General features: G+C 35.3%; 1 protein-coding gene across 2 annotated transcripts; it reads left to right on the plus strand.

Moving 5' to 3' along the window:
• The first annotated feature begins 2,134 nt into the window (after positions 1-2,134).
• On the plus strand, positions 2,135-21,573 carry LOC122038409. 2 transcript variants are annotated; one of them, XM_042598151.1, is made up of 6 exons: positions 2,135-2,377; positions 2,466-3,264; positions 4,226-4,284; positions 6,502-6,630; positions 11,839-11,974; positions 21,026-21,573. In XM_042598151.1, the coding sequence occupies exons 2-6, from the start codon at positions 2,560-2,562 to the stop codon at positions 21,344-21,346; spliced, it is 1,350 nt and encodes a 449-aa protein (XP_042454085.1). In that variant the 5' UTR covers positions 2,135-2,377; positions 2,466-2,559; the 3' UTR covers positions 21,347-21,573. The 2 variants fall into 2 exon arrangements, with proteins under 2 accessions (XP_042454085.1, XP_042454086.1); XM_042598152.1 differs by having other exon boundaries at positions 2,135-2,373.
• Positions 21,574-21,914: the final 341 nt, after the last annotated feature.

The following is a 21,914-nucleotide window of genomic DNA, read 5'->3' on the forward strand; positions in this document are numbered from 1 at the left end:
CCTGATCCTAAAAAAGTTTCTCACTGGTCACCTGAGTAATCGGAGAAATGCACATGGAGGCTCATCTTGACAACTAACATTCTCAGGTTCACTACCCATCAAGGGGAAATTTTCTAATAATAAGCCGCAACTAAGTCTCAAATATTAAATCCTTGATCTATCACTGGAGGACCTAACCATGATATCCTGCCCTCAGGGGCTATTCTAATTTAAGCTGAGAGTTGATTAATTCAATTCCCTAAGTTTGAATTTAAACCTAAGTTTTAAACCCTAAGTTCTGCTTGTTGTTACCCGCCTCCTCCTCTCATGCACAACACACACGATGTGTCTACATTGTGTCGCTTCTACACACACATCGACTGTCATGACATCATACGTCCTTCCCTGAAGCTGCCTTCGATCATCACCTAACTTGTCCACAACGAAGCACTCTTCTGTGGCTGTTGGCGGGTTAAATGGTAATGCCATAATTGGTTTTTATGTGATTAATTAGTTATAATTAGATAATTTAGTTAAGGATTAATTAAGTATTAATCGATTGAATTAATTTGAAATTTAACTCAATATAATGATTAATCAATTCATTTAGAGGATAATTGAATTATTAATCATATGAGGTAGCAATAAAGAATTAACTAACTAGTTAATTAGTAGTTAATGGAATTACTAATTGTATAGGTAGATTGAATAATTAATAGATTGCTATATTGATTATAGAGCTTTAGTTTTATCACATATCACATACTTGTAGGATTCGAACTCGAGGCAGACCTTCTAATTAGAAAACAATCAACACGTTCTACAATACTATTGGGTAGTTCCTTTGTTCTTTGTAGATTTTTTTTTGTCCTTAGTACATGATTATTTTATTTGATTTCTAGTAGTTACTTGCTTATCTCAATATCTACTCTTTTTCATTTCTTGAGCTTGACCTTTTATTTGCTCTTATTTTAGTTTTATTGTTATCAATGCTTCTCATTCTATCCATGTTATTTATTGTCATTTATAGTTGTGTCTTTATGTTAGCGATAGTATACTATAGTATAGATGTAGAGTATTTTAGTAGGTTATTGGCTTGATATTTATGCTTATACCGCTATGTTAGAGATAACATATTCTAGTATAGTTGTAGAGTGTTCTACTAGTTCCTTGTTAGTTATTTAGGCTCGTGCCTATATATTAACGAGATCATATCATAAGGAAGTATGTAGAGTGGTAATTTAGTGGACATTCAAGAGTACTCGTTGAAGTAACCAAGATTGTTAATGTTTGTATTTTTTTCTTATGTTTATGTCCATTGCCTCAATTGTATTTGATTGACATTGTTAGGTATTAGCAAGATTATACACAGTTATATTTGAAGGTCATACACTATACATACCTTAAACATCGTTTAGTCACTTGGCGGTCGGCTATAAACTAACCCCATAATTTACCTCCCTTCACATAATCTAGGAACGAACTATGAGGGATGTCTGGGACAAGTATAATCACCTTTTTACTATAAAAGATTACAAAATTATATTTGTAGGTCATACACTATACACTATACACTATACATCCCTAGTTATATTCTTTACCGGTCCAACACTATCTATTTTAGTTCTTTTATCAAAAGTCTCCCTCTCGAATCTCTCAAATCGTAATCTCATTTTTATAGCAAAAGATAGTTATGCTCAACGTAAACGTCTTTTACAGTCCATTTCTAAATTATGTGAAGAGAGGTAAATCATAAAGTCAGTTTATAATCGACTGTCAAGTTAATTAGAAGATGGGGGAGATTTGTTTCTACAAAGACATTTATTCACCTAAAATTAATTCATTATTTATTATAATAAATGTATCACCCTCAATTTTTATTATCTACATTATGAGAAAAAAATAATAATTAAACCGCCCAGATATATTGAAAGACAGTACATAATGGAGGCACCAGCTGCGGTCTCTTAGTTGATAGATGCACAGCCAATTCTCCCTCGGGCCCGGGCCCGGACCCAGGCCCAAACAACCAATTCGCTCTCGTTCATTTTATCTTCATTGAAGTGAAAAATTGATACCTACTGTTCCAGAATGTACGATGGCAGCAGCACAGCTCAGCGCAACTGCCACTAGCATTTTATTTCCAGCATCTATCTAATCGTCCATCCTTCCCTTCCATCCCACCGCATGTTTGTTTTGACTAGTAGCTGGATTTGTATTTTCCCTGTCCTCTTTTTCCACACCACGCCACCTCCCTCCGGCTTCTTGCTTGCTTTATGCATCTCGATTCATACATGTGCCATTGCTCCTAGTATCGGCGGGTTCCAGAATACCAAAATCTAAAAGCTCTACTGCTCTGCGACCGACCAGAGATTGCAATTTTGCAAGAGCGAGGCAGGTAATTTGAATATATCCCGTAGTTGGAGTTGGAGTTGGAGTTGGATTCTGATCATCAAAATCGGCATTCATATTTCATCATGAACTAGGTTTCCACGCTTTTCCCCTGCTTCCTGCTTGGCGCATTTCATCGAACAGATTAGGAGGCTTCACCATGTAGTTTCCGCTTTTGCTCGGCTGTCCATGTCACTTGCTTGCTGCCTTCCTGTCCTCGAGTGCGTCTACTGCCTCGCCTGCGCTCGCTGGGCCTGGAAGCGCCTCCTCCACAGCGCCGGCCACGACAGTGAGACCTGGGGCCTGGCGTCGCCTGTAGAATTTGAGCCCGTGCCTCGGCTCTGCCGCTACATTCTCGCAGTCTATGAGGACGATCTCGACCATCCTCAATGGGCACCGCCGGGAGGCTACGGCATCGATACCCACTGGGTCGTCCTCCGCAAGACCTACCAGAACACCCATGGCAACGCACCGCCGTATCTGATCTACGTTGATCATAGAAATTCTGACATCGTCTTGGCAATAAGAGGCTTCAATTTTGCTCAAGAGGGCGATTACACCGTTCTGTTGGATAATAGTCTTGGAAAGAGGAAATTTTCTGGTGGTTACGTTCACAATGGTCTTCTGCGAGCTGCTATTTGGGTCTTTGATGAGGAGTGCAAAGTTTTGAAGGATCTGTTGGAGATGAATCCCGAGTACACTCTTACATTTGCCGGCCATTCTTTGGGATCTGGTGTCGCTGCGCTGTTAGCAATGGTGGCTGTTCATAGTCTTGACAAATTGGGGAATGTGGAGAGGAATAGGATTAGGTGTTTTGCGATTGCCCCTGCAAGATGCGTCTCACTTAATTTGGCTGTTAGATATGCAGATGTCATCAATTCAGTTGTTCTCCAGGTAAGATTCCTAGACTTCTCCTTTTTTATTGTACTTTTTTGTTGCGCATAAGAGTTTATTCAATAGAGAATGTTCTCCAAGAAAAAGGTGAGATCTAAATGGGTTACATAGTCATTCTTTGATATACGGATCAACTTAATTATGCACAAATTAGGACTTTAAATTTTCTTGGATCGTTGTAAGTATATTATAAAGAAACTCAAGCATTTATGCAAAGTGTTGCATATAAATGGATACCAAGTGAAATTGTTATTGAATAAATCCAATACCAAGAAATAATGCAATCCACAACCATAACCATCATCTAGAGCCTTTTGATGGGCTGATGGTCTTCATTCATGTTGTTCTATAAATTAGCTATAATTGGTAGTTGTACTTAAGAGCCACATCTTTCCATCCATACAAGAAGGACATCTGATAAATTGAAATGAAAAGGTCCAAGGAATAAGAACTTTACAACAATTCATTGAGCAGAATGTACAAACTGAGACCTCATTTTGAGTAGAATCTAGATCTTGCCCAATATTGACTTTGCTCCATACTTGCAAATTTTGGCTGTTATACCAAGTGAAATTGTTATTGAATAAATCCAATTACCAAGAAATAATGCAATCCACAACCATAACCATCATCTAGAGCCTTTTGATGGGCTGATGGTCTTCATTCATGTTGTTCTATAAATTAGCTATTATTGGTAGTCGTACTTAAGAGCCACATCTTCCCATCCATACAAGGACATCTGATAAATTGAAATGAAAAGGTCCAAGGAATAAGAACTTTACAACAATTCATTGAGTAGAATGTACAAACTGAGACCTCATTTTGAGTAGAATCTAGATCTTGCCCAATATTGACTTTGCTCCATACTGTGCAAATTTTGGCTGTTATTGCTATTCTGTCTTTAGCTATCGTTTTCCAAATTTTAGTTCTGATTTGCATATGTTTATCAATAATTGTTCAGGATGATTTCTTGCCTCGGACAGCAACACCTCTGGAAGATATATTCAAGTCACTTTTCTGGTAAATTGAGGACTCAACTCTTAGAGTAAGGACTTCATTCATTCATTATTATTATTATCATTATGTAAATTGAGGCCTTCGTTTTTAGAGTCAGCACTTTTCACTCGTGGATTTTAAGCAGAACAATGATGAATGCTGCAGTGCATAACAAAAAATGGATTAAAGTTAACCATGTATAATGTTAGGTGTGTACTGAATATTTTTACTATCTGCATGGCTCCCTTAAATTAAGATGGTGTTATCTCTGAATATCTTGAAGAGTAATAGCCATAAAGGAAGGAAAAAAAATGCATTTAGTGATCTACTATAATTTCATAATGACTATAGCTACATGATCTACTATGACTTCATAATGCATATAGGTAAATGATCTACTATGATTTTGTAATCCATTTAGGAAAGAGATTTTTTTCTTCTTATGGAAGTCTTTCATTTGGCATGTTTGCTTGTAGTTCGGACATATCATTTTTATGCTCCTCTTGTGACCAAAGATGGAGATAAATGTGTAGATATGTGGATGTATGTCTTAAATGTCGTGTTTAAAATACCATGTTGAGTTGGTCGAAATGGCCGAAACATCTCGTTTCGCCCACCAACCGACACCGGGAGGCGTTGCACAACCTCACAACCGCAGCGGAGGGGTCACGCGACCCCCCAACATCAGCTGCTGAGGGATTCGCATAACCCCTCCGCGGCCGCCGCAAAGGCGTTGTGCGGTCGCCGCAAAGGGATTGCACGACCACACGACCACCGCAGAGGGGTCGCGCAATTACACGACCACCGCAGAGGGTGTGCGACCATGCGACTGTCGCGGAAGGGTCATGTGGCCCCGCAGCCACGCCGGATGAGTCGCACGCCCCTCGTGGCCGCTGCTGAGGGGTCGCGGGAGTGGCCCCCCACGCCAAGGAGTCGCACGGCCCTCGTGGCCGCTGCTGAGGGGTCGCGGAAGTGTCGCCCCCCAACGTCAAAATCGTGCGAGCTCACGAGTAGTGTCGGATTTGGGATTTTTTTAATTAAAACTTAGGTTAATTATTCTAATCAACTCCTAGTTATGGATAATCTAAAGAGACTTTATTAAACCCTAATAAAATTATCTAATTAATTTTATATTTCATTTATTTTATTAAAAATTATAATAAAATATTTATTTATTTATCTATTTTCATATCTTTTCCTGTTTTAAAAGATTTTTTTTATATTATTTATTTTTCAAATATTTATGTTAAATATTTTATTTTTTTAATTAATATATTTTATAATTAAAAATACCGAAATTATATCGGCACAGCACGACACAGTACTGAAACCATATCGTTTCGATATAAGAATGAAATCCTAGCACAGGTCGAAATTTTAAATCTTGCTTAAATGTTGTGTAACCTGTAGGAAACTTAGAGACCCAATCTGAAATTCTCTATGGCTATTTTTTATTTTAAAAAGGAAAATCCTGAATCAAAATTTTAGGAGTTCTTGGGTCTTGGGGTTATATTCCTGAGTTTTGATGATAAAATATGCATACACCTATACATTTGAAGATAAACTATATACATGGAACCTTACAGGCATCCTTGCTGCTTAAACATGAATGCACGATGTAAGTAGCTTCTTGAAACTCCAAATTTCATGAACTGTTGCATCACATTGACATCATATGATACATAGGATCTTATAAGGACCAATCAAGGACCTGAAATTTCTTATATTCACTAGAAAGAACGGTCTTTCAACCATTTCTTTATATGTACCTACAAGTAGCATGCAAATATCTTTGGTTAACTCACTTGTTTCTTGTGCCAATTTCTTTCTCTTTTCATTGCATAAGTAGTGTGTTTGTTGTATTTTGCAAATCAAGTTGACCATGTAAATGCCAAAACTATTATCACCTTAGTTTTCTTTTTTGCAGTTAATATCAATTTTCCCTTAATAATGCATTCCAGTAGGGGATGATCACATTTATTCAACTATTTATTTCCATCAAAATGCTATGCTAAGCAACAGGAAGGACTGGAATAAAAAGGGGAAAGTGCAGAAATTTCACATCAATTCTTATTTCTTTATAACTGTCAATTGACCAACGTTCTTCCAACTTCTTCATGTTATGAACAAAAACCAGAAAAAAACCGCCTAGGCATGCTAGGGCAGCTTACTGTCTTGCAAATACATCAATTAAGAAGTCTTTTCTTATTTGATAGGACTGGTTTGATTTTCTTTGCACAGTTTACCATGCTTGTTATGTCTAAGATGCATGGCGGATACATGCATACCAGAGGATGCTATGGTAAGAGATCCCCGGAGACTCTATGCACCAGGAAGGCTCTATCATATTATTGAGAGGAAGCCATTCAGGTATACATCCTTGTCCATTATGACATGTGCAAAATCCAGAGAAATATGGCATTCACATTTTTTTTAAAAACTTGTAAAATGATAGATTTATTGGGTTGTATTAATTTTAGTCAGGTTAGCATCTTCAATATTCCAGGAAAATAGGAAATTGAGGTACTTCACCATTAAAGGACTTTAGGAAAAAAAACATAGAGAAGGATTGGCTTTTACAGGACAGCTTGTTATCTTGAACAACTAATTGCACAATAGTTAACTTTAAAGGAAGATAGTAAGGTAGGAAACTCTTGGGCATGATTAATTACTCCCTTAGGCTTTCTCAGGTACTAATCTGTACATCTTCATGGTCTTAAAGACATGTTTGCTTGGTGTGAATAGCTATAAATTTCATAGAAAAGAAAATTATGATTTCCAAGATAGATATTTTGCATTTAACTTGCTAGCTTACTAAATTTTTCAATAAAAAAACTCAAAAGGCAATTTACTAAATGAAAGTTTTCACAGTTAATTTTTGTTGTTATCATGGAAATTTGACTCCGTATTTCACTTTTAAAATTTAGAGTTGTGATGATTTTGGAACAATACTAGTTTGGACATCATCTTTGTCCCCTAGTAAGGTTAACATGTTTTATAATTCATTGGAAGGAGCAATCAAAAGGAAAGGATATGAAGTCAAAGCATCGAAGGAGGAAGGAGGGACAAAGTGTACCAATTTGCTACCCACTGAAAGGGCATTTAAAGAACAAGATGATGATTATTATATTGCTACATTTATAATCTCAATTCATGTTGGTCAAGATGGAAAACCCTTTTTGTTTTTCTTTGTGGCCTTCATCTATGACATCTTAGCGTCTTAGACTCGGTTCATCATTTGGCTTCCTTTGTTGACACCGGAAAGTGTAGGAGAAATTGGATTCTCAAACTTTTCTGTCATTTGTTGCTTCCTCTTTCATGCCAAAACCTAGCTTCTACCTTGGGTTTTCCTTTGTGGCAAAACCAGAACCTGAACTCTAGACTCTAGTGCCTACGTCACTCCAGGTGGGAGGTTCTTTTCTGTACGTGAGTGATATAATTTTTCCTCAATTTAATCCAAATTTTGGGTTTATCAGAGTCACTTTGCTTTATTGTTAGCATGTTTGCATATTGACTACATATTAACTATGTTATCGACTTAAGGAATTTGATGTCTAGAAGATGAATAAAATGAGAAAAATTTATTACTTGATATAATAATAAGTCTTCTATATTGAATATTAAACTAATATTCAATTTTGTTGGCAAGTCAATAACATACGAATCCGTAACAAATTTTTGTTATGATATTAAAGAATTAGCACAGTTTTCTCATAAATTATGTAATTTGATAATCTTCTATATTGCACTAATTTTGTGGTGTGGATTTATGTTTCATTATTTGGTGTAATTTTCCTTTTCATATACACTTAATATGACTCTTAATAAACTAGAAGGATGGGAAAAACATGTAAAAATATAAATAGATTGATGAGCTTTAAATCGATAAGCTTCTTCAAAAGAATATATATTTGTGGATCTATTTATATAATTATCATAAGCATATTTAACAATTCACAAAATAGAATCTCAAATCTCTAGACAACTATGCATGGTTTAAAGTTTTGTATTGTGCTAGTCAGTATTTTCAAAATATTCCATCCCGTTGATTGGCACAACATTTGATTCGACATAGAGCCAATAAAAATCAAAAGAGGAGAATAGAAAGTTTACAAGGGACATATAACGACGAGCCAATAAGAACTAGGTGACCTCTCACCAAAACTACGACGATCCCACACAATACAACTTGATGATTAACTAAATGTCAGCCATAAGCTTTTAGGAGGTCGCAATGGCCTCGCTTAGCTACGGATTTCTCTTGGAGGTTGCAATGGCCTCACTTAGCTACATGACTCTCGCATTTTCCTTGCTTGGATGTGAGGCTTCCTTGCATGGCCACAAGGTTTCTGCAAGGTTGTTGCTAGTTGTGGAGAGCTTGCGACCAGATGTAGTTGCCGCAATCTCGTTACCGCCAGGCGAGGGCTCTTGCAACATCCTCGTCTTGCCACGAGGTCGCCACCTTATAGAGAATTTGCGACGACCTTGTGATTGGCATGCTTGGTCACGTCCTTGCGATCGCTAGGTTGCGGTAGGCTGCTAAGCCACTTTTTTTCCCTCTATTTTTATTTTGTTTTTCCTAAATCTCTTTCTCCCTTTATTTCCATTTCGTCTAATCCCTTTCCCCTTTGTTTTCTTTATTTTTTTTAAATCCTTTTAATATCATTGATTGGTTACTTTCACCCCTCTTTCCTACCTCTAATGTTGATTAGTGTCTTTCCCCTTTGCCCTTTATTTCCTCGTATCCATCGAGAATCTTTTCTTTTCCTTTTTCAACTAAGATTTTTTTTTGTCATTAATTCCTTTCTCTTTCATTGAACATTTGTCTGAAAATGCTGGCAACCTAACGCGCAACCCTTGCCTTTTTTCATTTGGGCTTGGGATTGACATTGACGGATTTAAATATATGGTGACTTGAATACAACATAAGATAAGATGGTATCAACGTTGAAAAATACTAGCCAGGGCCCAGGAGTGTACTCGATGAGTCAAAGGGATGTGCACCATCAAGTAAAGAATCTTGATGGTGGAATGAGAAAGTACATGAGAAAGTGAAGAAAAACAAACAACCGGTAAGACGCTATATATTTGTAAGAACGAGGAAAACTTAAAAAAATATACCATAACCAGGCCAAGAAAGTAATAAATGAAGTTAAGAATGAAACTTTTGACGTTTATATCGAAAATTAGATATCAAAGAATGAGAAAGAAACATTTACAGCATAACTAAAGCGAGAGAGAGGAAGACAAGAGATTTTATTGATTTATTAAGGATGAATGCAATAAGGTATTAGTAAATAATGAGTAAATAAAAGAATGATGGAAGAGGTATTTTCATCAACTTTTTAATGAAGGTTTATGTGACTAATTTAACTTAGGTAATTTAATTAGGTCAAATGAATATAGAAATTTAAATTTTTATTATAGAATTCAAATTTCATAAGCAGAACAAGTATTAAATGGGATGCAAAATTGAAAAAATTAAATCAAATGATATTCCAATAAAAGTATGGAAGTGACTAGGGAAACAAAGTATTGAATGACTTACAAAGTTATTCAACCTAATATTAAAAATTTAAAAAAAAGTCTGATCAGTGGAGGGTAAGTACTCTAGTTCCCTTATATAAGAATAAAAGAGACGTACAAAATTGTACAAACTATAGGGGTATTAAATTCATAAATCATATTATGAAACTTTGAGAAAGAGTAATATAAAAAAGACTAAGGAAGGATACCACGGTGATAAAAAAAATCAATTTGGATTTATATTTGGAAGACCCACTATAAAAGTTACATCTTCTTAGACAACTAATTGAAAAGTATTGTGAATAAATGGAAGACCTATAAATGATATTCGACATAGAAAAAACTTATAATAGACTCCCGGGAAAATTATATGAAGAATCTAAAAAAAAAGGTATTAGTATAGGATATATTAAACTAATTATGATATGTATAAGATATAATAATAAGAGTGAAGATTCCAGACAGATTAACCAAAACATTTCCTATAAAGATAGGGTTATGTTAAGGATTAGCTCTAAGTCCCTATTTTTTTACACTTATCATAGACGAACTCACTAGACACATCCAAGATACGGTATCGTGATTCATGTTGTTTGTAATCCTCTACCTTTTTCATCCTGATTTGGGACCAACATTTGCCGTTTTAAAACTTGGTACAATAAGATAATAAAAAACGATTTTTTTGCTAGCTTACTATGATAGCAAAAGGCGATTCGCTCGCCCCCAATGTCTCCGTCAGCCCGTCCCCAGGCCAACACATTTGCGGGCTTACTATGGAATCTAAGGTTTGTGACAAAAACTAACTAAACATAAAAAATTATGTAAAACAATTACATGTGATATTAATATGATTTCTACTTTGAAAATCATTACGTGTGAATCTCAATCAGTCTTGAGGATAAGTTGCACTTGTGCTTGATCTTTTAGGAGATTGGATTGGATCCCTACCCACCTCTAAAGAATATATATTGTTTGATAGGATATAGACACACCAAGAGGAGGTTGGTTGAATAGGATACTGAGCAAGATTATTGGAGGAAAGAGTAAATCTTTCACTTTAACAGCGACTAAAATCGGACTAGGGATAGGGTGGGAGTAGATCTAGTGTTTACAGTGCTATGGGATCGTGATGGATAAAAAAAGCTAGATCATGGCTATAGGTAAGGGACCTAGTGAAGGAAGTGGTAGATGTTTTGGAAGGAATTACCAAGTTTTCTTGCCCAGAAATAAGCATGGTCCTAATTTGCTTCAAATAAATAAATATAAAATTTTACCAACCTAAATCTAATTATAAAAGGAAATCTTATTTCGAATTTAAATTTTGCATCAACCTAGTTTCATGCCATGAGGATTGTCGTTTATTGGATGAGGCTTAAAGTGTTAGATGAGTGAAGCATTAGCTTGGGTTCAAAATTTTAAATCAGTTCATTTGTGCTTCTAGCATTCCTCTTCATGTTTAGTTGTTTACATCATATCTGCGCTAACACTTTGGACATGGATTTTCATTATATCTTCCATATCTCAGTTAACCAATAAGTGATAATGATCCATTTGGTAGCAATGGTTTTTTCACTGACTATACACTTGCACTTTACTTCTCTAAAGACATATTTTAGGAAAATTTTACAATGAACTCACTGAAATGTAAAAATTTAGTCAATTTAATTGTACGTGACACCACTACTGAAACTTAGATCTCTAACTACTAGAAGCAGAACCTTCTTATCTCTATATAGTTGGTCACTCTTAGATAATTTGCTGGTTGAGTTGATTACACGTCATTTATGTTATTGTACACGTCATATCTGATTTTTATCATGATGGAGTTGGACCAGGGGCTCATATAATCATTTTGATAATAATTATTCCTGATTTCACATTGCTTTTGCATGCATATCAGTGAATGACTTTACTGCAATAAAGATAAAATGAAAAAATGATCTTCAGGCGGTATATTGTTTCTGCCTCTGAAAGCTAATGACTCTTGTTATCTTAGTTCGTGTTTGACAGGTCTCACTATTGAATACTACTGAATTATATTGCCGGTTGCAGGTGTGGAAGATTTCCACCTGTTGTTAGAACAGCTGTGCCGGTAGATGGACGATTTGAACATATTGTTCTTTCGTGCAATGCTACATCAGATCATGCCATTATTTGGATAGAAAGAGAATCCCAACATGCCTTGGATGTGAGTCTTTATATCACTTCACCTCTATAGTATTTGGTTCTCTGAATGTCTGTTTCAAAGCACTTTATCAATAATTTTTTCATCTTTTGTTACATCCTATTTAGCTCCACCTGTTAATGAAGAAATTCTATATCATGAAATAAGTTAGCTACTATTAGTTGAGCTCAAGTTTTTTCGGCTAATAGGTAAGCTTAACAAGTTAATTGGTTAGTTCTTTTATCTAAGTGCATCATGACAATTAATATTAGAGAAACCTAGGTCTAATTTTAAACATAGTTAAGTGTTGAAAATGTTGATTATGTGACACTGTAGCCACCATTAGGCCTCTCATGCTACCAATTAGGGATGATTCCGTTGTATGAATTGGATTTTAACCCTCAGGAATACAAGACTCTCTAATTGACACCACAATCTAGTCTTACATAGGCATGGACTGATAAAGGAGCTTTGTAAGCTTTTAGCTGTTGTCATTAACTTGAGCTTAAATATTTTAGACTAGTAAGTTATACCAGATGCTTATCTGAGTTGTACACTCATTTGAGTCATGACATCTTTAAATAAATAAATTAGGTTCCCAACCTGAGTTTCACAAATATCTATTTGCTTTGTATGATGTCTTACCTAAATGGATTAGGATTGGAAAGATTCACATTGTCTTACATTGCTATCAATTTATTGTTTTAATGTCTGAAATAGTTATCAATATGTGGAAATCTATCTCTTTGTTAGGGAAAGTTATAAGAAATTTCTAAAAGTCTCACTAGAATGAGTAGTTCCTCTGTCAATTCAATAGAATAAAATGGACAAAAGCATCACTTAACATGTGAGGGTATAACCCCCACTCCTAATTATGTGTGGATGTGTTTCAATATACCCATAACATGCTAATGGCGCAAAATCCGTATGAAACATAGTGTCAAAGCTCATATAATTGGCTAAAAGGTTTTGTTGTTATCACATTCACTATTTCAATATTAGTTATTACCTTGTTATTTTGCTTTGAATGTTCTCATTATGGTTTATATTAACTTGAGCGACTAACCTGAGATTTTTATCTTTTTTAAGAGTTTGGCACATAGTTGGTAAAATCGGTTGATATACTAATATGGATAGCCTGAGGTGGATGGGTATTGACAATGGCCCAATTTGATATTTTATGAGAAACATATCATAAAAATTAAATAGAAGTTTTAGAAAAGCCTAGAGAGTCAGAAATAAGTAGGAATTAGTTAAATTCTATTATAAAATTAATAGAATCTTTAAAATTTGATCAAATTGAGGTTAAAATGGATTAAATTGAATTAAACCTTGGTCAGATTGGGATCCCTATAAATTTTTTTACCAATTTCACTCCAATTTGATTCTTAGAGAATTTGCATGGAGTCTTTGTATAAATTTTATTGAGTAATTTATATGTAAAATATGATTTCATTATTGGTTATAATCTATTTTTATTATTTATTAATTTTTATGTTAATAGATAACATTATTTGTATGTTGCATTATTACTATAGATAATGTCTTTAAAATTTTATAACATTTGTTGTAAATAAATAATTTTATTATATCTTTTCTCATTTTATATATTTTTTTTACAATTCTGATTTTGCCGAACCTTTGAATCCATACTTGGGCTTTTAACTATATGATTCCGCCTTTAACAACTAAATTTCACATGTTTGTTGGTTTGTTATTAAACAATTATTGTAGGAGCCTTCAAGCTTTTTCGCTTGAACTTTTTCTAGTTTGGTATCAAACAACTATATTTCCATATTAAATTCATTCATTGAACATTTGCCTTAGTTTAATGCTAGTTGGCAGCTTAATACAATCCTCCTCCTTTACCCTGGCTTGGGATTGATTAGCCATGGGTGGAATTATATTTCCATATTAAATATTCTCTAATATTTTCATGAGCTTTTCCATCTGTCCTATGAACTTCACTTGCCCCTTTATTCATAACCTTTAAGTTGCCTTCAAATGAGCTTCAATCTCTTATTCTTTATGATTCCATTCAACTCAACCTAAACCCTAAAACATGTAAGGCTGACGATTGTTACCTTTCTAAGTCGGCTTAATGATCTTCTGACTTACGTTAGGATTTAGTTAACTCCCAAACAAAGAGCAATTAATTTGCAGGTAGGTCTTCAATTAACTATCTAGTCAACTCAACCTACCTCACTCAATGGTACTCCAAACAATAATCTTTTGTCTGCAAGCTAAACATCTTGAGTTGACTCCTTAGTTGACCCAACACATACAATCAACTGGTCTTAACCTCCCAGTTCAGTGGATTATTGACTCCAATGCTGAAATATTTGTTTCTTGGTTGAGTCCTTTCCTAGGTCAAATTTTACAAAAAAATCATACAAGTCACTCACGGTCTCTCACAAATCACTTAGACTTTACCAGTCAAGTCTGCCATGAAGTCTCACCTCTGGGTGTTCCCAAGAGAGTCTATGAGTCTTCCTTGTCTGCCTAAATGCCTCTTTCTTCCTAATCTTCCTTGTTTGCATGGTAAATTTTCAACCTTGATCTACAAGACTTTTTGACTCTTAAATATCTAATCATTCTGGGCCTATTTGGACTTCTCCAACCACAAAGTCTTGGTTACTCTTAACCTACGTATATTTCTCCTTTGCCAATACTTATTGAACTTTTTCTCCTTTTCCTCTATTAATACCGGGTGAACTTCTCTTACGCCAAGTATTTATCAATCTTGACCTACTTAAATTTCTTCAATCCACTGCACCTATACACTCGGCAAATTTCATAGCAAGCACGATATTGGCCAAACTTAAATGTTTTGTCAAATACATCAAAACACTCAAAATCGATCAGTTGGGATATCATTGCACCAACAATCTCTCCTATATCATTTGATCAAATTGGCCACATGGACCATGCTGGGTTTATATAAAAACCAATAGCAAAATCAGAATTTTTGACTATCCTATGACTAAATTATGAGATTTAATACTTATGTATCTTATAACAATATACATTGTACAAAATTTAACTATCATATGACTATTCGTTAATAAATTAAAATGGTGCAGAATTTATCATTACTTTGTTTTTAAACATAGATTGCTTCACAGAGTAAAAAAACTTTGTTCTATTATATCAAAATTACTCGCCTACAATTTCAAATGTAGATTTGGAGTAATATAAGAAGTATAAGCTTTAACTCTTATGAATAAGAAATACAGGGAATTGAGTATAATTTCAATGATATACTCAGTAAAAGAGAACTTAATTGTTTAGCAGCTTATTTGAAGGCCAGAAGATCTTATCAAACTATGGTGGAAATCCTAGCAGACTCCAGCCATGAGGCAACAATTAATTTCTGAGGTAGGGGAGTGGGCAAGAGGGTGACAATGCAGTGGTATCGTTGTTGAGGGTTCTTAGAGGATAACACCCATCTGTTAGAGAAACCACAGAAGCATTTGTCAATTGTGAGAGGTTTGCCCAAGCTCTGTCATGTTAATGTAATGTAGTCAATAGCCAATCTGTCCAGTACGAGAGGTCTGCCTCCCAGCTGCCTCATGAAGCAGATTCATTTGGATCCCTAAGCTTAACCATTGTATTTCTTAAACCTTAACAAGATGAGAAAGGGACAGAAAAAAATGTAGAAACTATGAAAGGAAAATGCTAAAAGGCGAGGGGGGAAGCAGGTTGGATAGGGTTGGAGGTGGGAGGTGGGAGGTGGGAGGTGGGAGCATGGATAAGAAGGGAGGAATTATGGATTTGGTTCTGTGAGAGAGAAGGGGATGGAGACTTGATAGCTTCAAGATGAGGGACTTCAACATCAAATTCGTGTAGCATTTTTTAGTGACCAACTAACTCCAACCATTAAATCTTTCCATTGGACAGTTCATGAATACCATTGATGTGTCCCCTTGGATGGGTTTAGTGGCTAGCGCATGAGGTGTTGCCACAATGAGGTCTGGGGTTCGAATCTCGGCAAAGCTGAGATAAATACCTCTCTTATGTGCTAGTCCATATTCCAAAGGCTAGTAGCCGCCCGTAATTTATCTCCTCCGTATTGGCCTTGGGACGGGTTGGCGGGGGCGTTGGAGGCGAGCGTATTCGCCTTTTGTCACAATGAATACCATTGATGTGGTTCATAGAGCGCTCATTGAATCCAGAGACTCTTAAAACAATAACACAATAATAACTACCAAGTCTTATCCCATTAGATAAGGTCGACTATATGGATCATTTTACACCATTAGGCTCTATCCTCTACTATATTATCATCTATACTTATATAAATTTTATCTTGTATTATTATTATTAATCAAGTATTTTTGGTCTTACTCGTTTGATGTGCATATTTATCATAGTTTCACATTACCTAACTGGAGCATTTATTGGTCATCTAAGTACATTTCTATACCATCTTAAACTTGTCTCTCGGAGTTTTTCCTTAATAAATGCAACTTTGACTTTCTCTCTAATGCTCTCATTTCTTATTCTGTTCGTCCTCGTATGTCCACACATTCACCTAAACATTCTCATCTCTACAACTCTCATCTTCTGTTCATGTGCTCGAGTCATAACCTAACATTCAACATCATATAACATAGCAGGTCTAACCACCATTTTGTAGAATTTTCCTTCAAGTTTTAAAGGTACTTTACGATCACATAAAACATTCGACGCTCGTCTCTATTTCAACTATCATACTTGTATTCTATGTAAGACATTTCTCTCAATCCCTCCATCATTTTGCAAAAATGCTCATTACGTCTAATATTGCTAAACTTAAATTTCATATATTCTGTTTTTACTCTACTAAGCCAAAACTTTTCACTTCTAGTGTGTCCAGTCAAAATTATAGTCTAGCATTTACTCCATATGCAAACAACAAACACCATGCTATTGTGTCTTGAATGTGTCTAGTAAGTTCGTTCATAATTAGTATAAAAAGATAAGAACTTAGAGTTGATCCTTGATATAATCCTATCTTTATTGAAAATGCTTTAGTTAATCTGCATGAAGTATTCACTCTAGTCGTTACATCCTCATACATATCTTTAATGAGTTCAATATATGTTACGCTAATGCCTCTTTTTTCTAGAATTCTCCATATAATTTCTCTTGAGATTCTATCATAAGTTTTTTTAAGTCAACAAATACCATATGTAGATCTTTTTTTTGCTATGATACTTTTCAATTAGTTACCTGACAAGATGTATAATTTCTATTGTCAACCTTTCATGCATGAACCTAAATTGATTTTGTCACGGTTGTCTCCTTCCTTAATCTTCATGGTATGATTTATTAGTTTAATACTCCTATAGTTTGTACAATTTTGTATGTCGCCCTTATTCTTATATAAGGGAACTAGAGTACTCACCCGACATTTTTTTTATTTTCAATATCATGTTAAATAATTTTGTAAGTCGTTCAATACTTTATTTCCTTAGGCACTTTCATACCTCTATCGGAATATCATATGGTCCAACAACTTTTCCGTTGTACATCCTATTTAAATCTTATTTTACTTCTTAATTTTGAATTCTATGATAAAAATTTAAATTTCTATACTCATTTAACCTTCTTAAATTAACTAAGTTAAGTTGGTCACCTAAATCTTTAATGAAAATATCTTTTTCAGCGCTCTTTTATTTCTCCATCATTTACTAGTACCCTATTACATTCATTTTTAATCAATTTTATTGTCTTCCTTTCTCTCACTTTAGCTATTCTATAAATGTCTCCTTCCCCTTCTTTTCTATCCTATTTTCGATATAACCGTTCAAAAGTTTTATTCTTTTCTTCATTCACTGCTTCCTTAGCCTCTTTCTTGGTTATTGTATATTTTTTTAAGTTTTCCTTATTCTTACAACGGTAAAGTTGTTGCTATGTGACCAAAAGGTCACGGGTTCGAATCCTAAAAATAATCTCTTGCAAAAAGCAGGGTAATGCTGCATACATATATGCTAATCATATTCATAGTTTTTTTCGCTACTACTAAAAGCTATAATTCTATCCCCTTTTCTAACTACTCATTTATCTGTTAACAACCTATCTCCAAATAATACCCACTCTATTTTTGTTTTACTTTTTCCTATGTATCATAACTTAAAACCCAAGTTCTCTATCATCTTTAACTTTTCGACTACCCATTTTGTCTCTTGTACACATAAAATACTAATTCTTCTCATAATCATTGCATCTACTATCTCCATTGATTTACTAATGAGGGTTCCTATGTTCCATGTTCTAAATATTAGACTATTAGTTTTCCTATAATATTTGTTCTTATCCAACCTATGGTGTGAGAACTCTTGCTTAATTAGCACTACATTCGAGTTCTGGAGATGTAGTGGTCCTTATCGATATGTTACAATCGGACCTTACAACACGAACACTTGCATATTTAACACTACATCCGAGTTCTGAAGATGTAGCAGTTCTTGCTAAGACGTTACAGTCGGACCCTGCAACACCTTCCTTCCGAAAAATAACCTAACATTAGTACAATAATTTAATGGATCCATTCACTGAACATTTGTCTTAATTTTAACGTTGGCTGACAACCTAACGCAACTCTCCTCCTTTATCCGGGTTTGGGACCGACCATAACTGACTTATCATGGACGGAATTACAGAGACTCTTAAAAGTATAGTATAAATTTTACACCTTATTTTTAGCCCTTCAATTATTATTTTTCCATTTCAATCATTCTAGGCAGCACTTTATTACTTTTTTTAAAAAAAAAAAAATATGCACAATTATTTCCACAATTTCAGATATACATTTTAATTATACACAAAGGGTATTTAAAAAAACAAACAAGAATACCCCCCTCAATTTGAAACACCTAAAATCATTTGCTAAATATAAATGAAAAAGACAATGCACTTCAGTCATCATGACAAAAAGTGAGAATACCTCAAGCATAAAATCACATAAGGTGAGTTAAATCAATCTCCCACTCAAGCTTCCATCAAGAAGAGGTAAGATCTGATCCCCTCGGATGGGTGTAGTGGTTAGCACATGAGGTATTGCCACCAATGAGGTCTGGGGTTCGAATCTCGGCAAAGCCGAGATAAATGCCTCCCTTATGTGCTAGTCATTATTCCAAAGGCTAGTAGCCGCCCGTGATTTATCTCCTCCGTGTTGGCCTGGGACAGGTTGGCGGGGGCGCTGGGGGCGAGCGTATTCGCCTTTTTTTGCCACCAAGAAGAGGTAAGATCTGTAATCACTCATAAAAATATAAGGTAGCACATTGAACAAAAACACCAGTTTAAAGACTAAACATTAACTCAATTAACATCACTTGCCCCAGGCATCCACAACTTGGAGAGGCCTGCCAGAAGCAATTAGAGATGCTGCCCTAAATAAAATAAGTCCAAAAACCCAACTAAAAGATTGATTCTAATAAGAATAACTAGACGCTCAACAAGAGATTGAAGGTCACAAGAATGCCTCACAACTATCCATGACTCATGAAAAATAAGTTGCTAATACAAGGTTGCTGACCAAGAATCAACTCCTCATTATCAATCCCACACTATTAAGGATCCCAAGACCAGATCATACTAGTTAAGCAAAGGATCAGGTAAAATGATGAAGAATCCCTTTATTTGCACAATTATCATTTCAATATCATCCAGAAAATGAGATCTTGAAACTGGGATAGTTGAAAGACTACTTGAGCTTCAGCTAGATATGTATCCCCTTTATACCCCATTTTGACATTCAAATTAGTTGACTGCATAGGAAATTCAACAACAATGGTGGAGGGATCCACTCATTGCAGTGGTGCAGTGGGTTGGGCAGTCTCGACTCTCTAGCAACACATTCCTTGTCATTGGGGTCCTTACATTTGGGGAAGGGCTATGAGGATGGCTGGGCCACAAAAGAGGAAGAAATGGATTTTTCAATAGGGGAGAGGTTTCCAATAATCATAGACTTTCAAGAGATGAGAGACTTTATTTGTTAGTATAAGGGATCAATTGAAGTTCATAATGGATCTCCTATTAAATATCGAGATGAAGGTTCAATAGAAGTAGATACAGAGGATGCAAGGGGTGATCAAGATGTAGGGAAATAGCATTCATTAATTAGAAGCATGTTAATGTGCCTAAAGAGACACATAAGTCATGAATTAAACGAGAAGGGACAACGATTGAGAGAGTGGAAAACTGGAAGAGATCAAGGAAAGAAGCATTTGTAGTGCTGTAAGGTTAGCATAGGCAATATCATAAGGTGTCATTTTCAGGTTGAGGTGACCTCAAGAGTCCTCGAGAACAGGAAGATGGTGACAGTTGCAAAGAGAGTGAAATCGAAACGTCTTCCTCAAAAAGGGATGGGTCTGCTCAGAATATGCTACCAAACATAGGCACAATTTCATGCAGGGGGCTGGAAATTGGGAGGAGAGGAGGGAACACCCTGACAAGAGCCTATGTTTCCTTGTACTAAGTAGGGAAGAGTAAAACACTCATGCATAAGGACTTAATGTAACTGTAATGCAGGGGATATTAAGGGGATTGGAGACGGAGGAGAGTAAGGGGACGCCATGAAAGGAGCCTATGTTTCCTTATTAAGTACGGAAGAGTAAAACGCTCATGCATAAGGACTTAATGTAATGTGTAATGACAAAACACCTTGTCTACAACAAACTATAGTTTTCAAAACTCATATGACTGCTAACTCACTAATTCTAGAAACTTACCAAATTGCAATTTGCCAAGGAGGCTAGTTTTTTAGCAACTGAATACCTCAGACTTTCTTTAGGTAGTTTTGCAATGCTAGCACATATTTTCTAGCATATTCTTGCACCTGCATGGCTCTCATCTATGTTTTTTTATTAAAATAATAATAAATAAAAGATAAAGTAGTTTTCAGTGATCGCCTTTGTATCTTGTCACTGCTGGAAAAATTCATACTGGCCATTGAGTTTGTTTTGCTGAATGGTCTTTGTAACTCGAGACTGTTGTAAAAATTCATACTGGCTGTTGAATTCACCACTATATAATTTTTAAATTTGGAGTAACAACCTCCAACCAACAGCAAGCTTTTGAAACTTGCAGTTAATGATGGAGAGTGAAATGCTAATGGAGATTCCTCCAATGCCAAGGATGGAGAGGCAAAAGACGCTCACCAAGGAGCACAACAAAGAGCACAAAGCTGCACTTCAGCGTGCCATTCTAATGTCTGTGCCAGATGCATATTCAGCATCAGAATATGGCACGTTTGATGATAATAATCCAATTATGGATGCCGAGGTTATTCCATCATCGTCTACCAACAATATACACAATTCAAAATGGACTGAGTGGATTAAAAGGGTTTTTGAGAAAAATGACTCAGGAGAGATGGTGCTGCGAAGATCAACGTCAACAAGCTCGTAAATGTGGCTAAACGCATTCGTGATTATGTATGCCTATGCATGACTGATACCTACAGTTTGTGCAAGAGCTATCGATGGAATTGCCTTTGCTATCATGTAAATATGAGCTACATAGTGTAAAAAGGGCAAACATGTATTTTGGCTAAATTAGTACTCTGGCATTGGTGGGTTTTATATTTGGTTGGTTTACTATTAAAATAATGATATGGACGATCTAGACTTATTGCACTTGTCACTATTTGAACATATACTAATTTTAAAATCATCTAATTGTTTAGATACATAGATGAATAATATATTCTAATATATAATGCAGGTATAATGGGTTCTCTGTGATTGGCGTCGGTGTTCACTAATCATGTAATCTCACTTTTTATTTACAGATATTTAGTTAGAGCCTACTTATAGGAATATAAATGGGGAGTATAATTAAAGAATACTAGATTTTGGATTGGTTGTCGTGTACGTTTCTCAATTTATCTTAATTGTCAGTGGAAAATTTTTATAGGATCGGATCAATCATCTTAGGAATAGTCAATGAGATTAATTAGAATTTTTATGTTTTTCTC

Source organism: Zingiber officinale, chromosome 1A (assembly GCF_018446385.1).
Source record: "Zingiber officinale cultivar Zhangliang chromosome 1A, Zo_v1.1, whole genome shotgun sequence".
NCBI classification, from domain to species: Eukaryota; Viridiplantae; Streptophyta; class Magnoliopsida; order Zingiberales; family Zingiberaceae; genus Zingiber; species Zingiber officinale.

Coding starts and splice junctions, on each gene's coding strand:
- LOC122038409 (XM_042598151.1), top strand. CDS start 2,560: ATGTCACTTGCTTGCTGCCTTCCTGTCCTCGAGTGCGTCTACTGCCTC. Junction 3,265..4,225: donor TCAATTCAGTTGTTCTCCAG/GTAAGATTCCTA, acceptor ATAATTGTTCAG/GATGATTTCTTGCCTCGGAC. Junction 4,285..6,501: donor ATATTCAAGTCACTTTTCTG/GTAAATTGAGGA, acceptor TTCTTTGCACAG/TTTACCATGCTTGTTATGTC.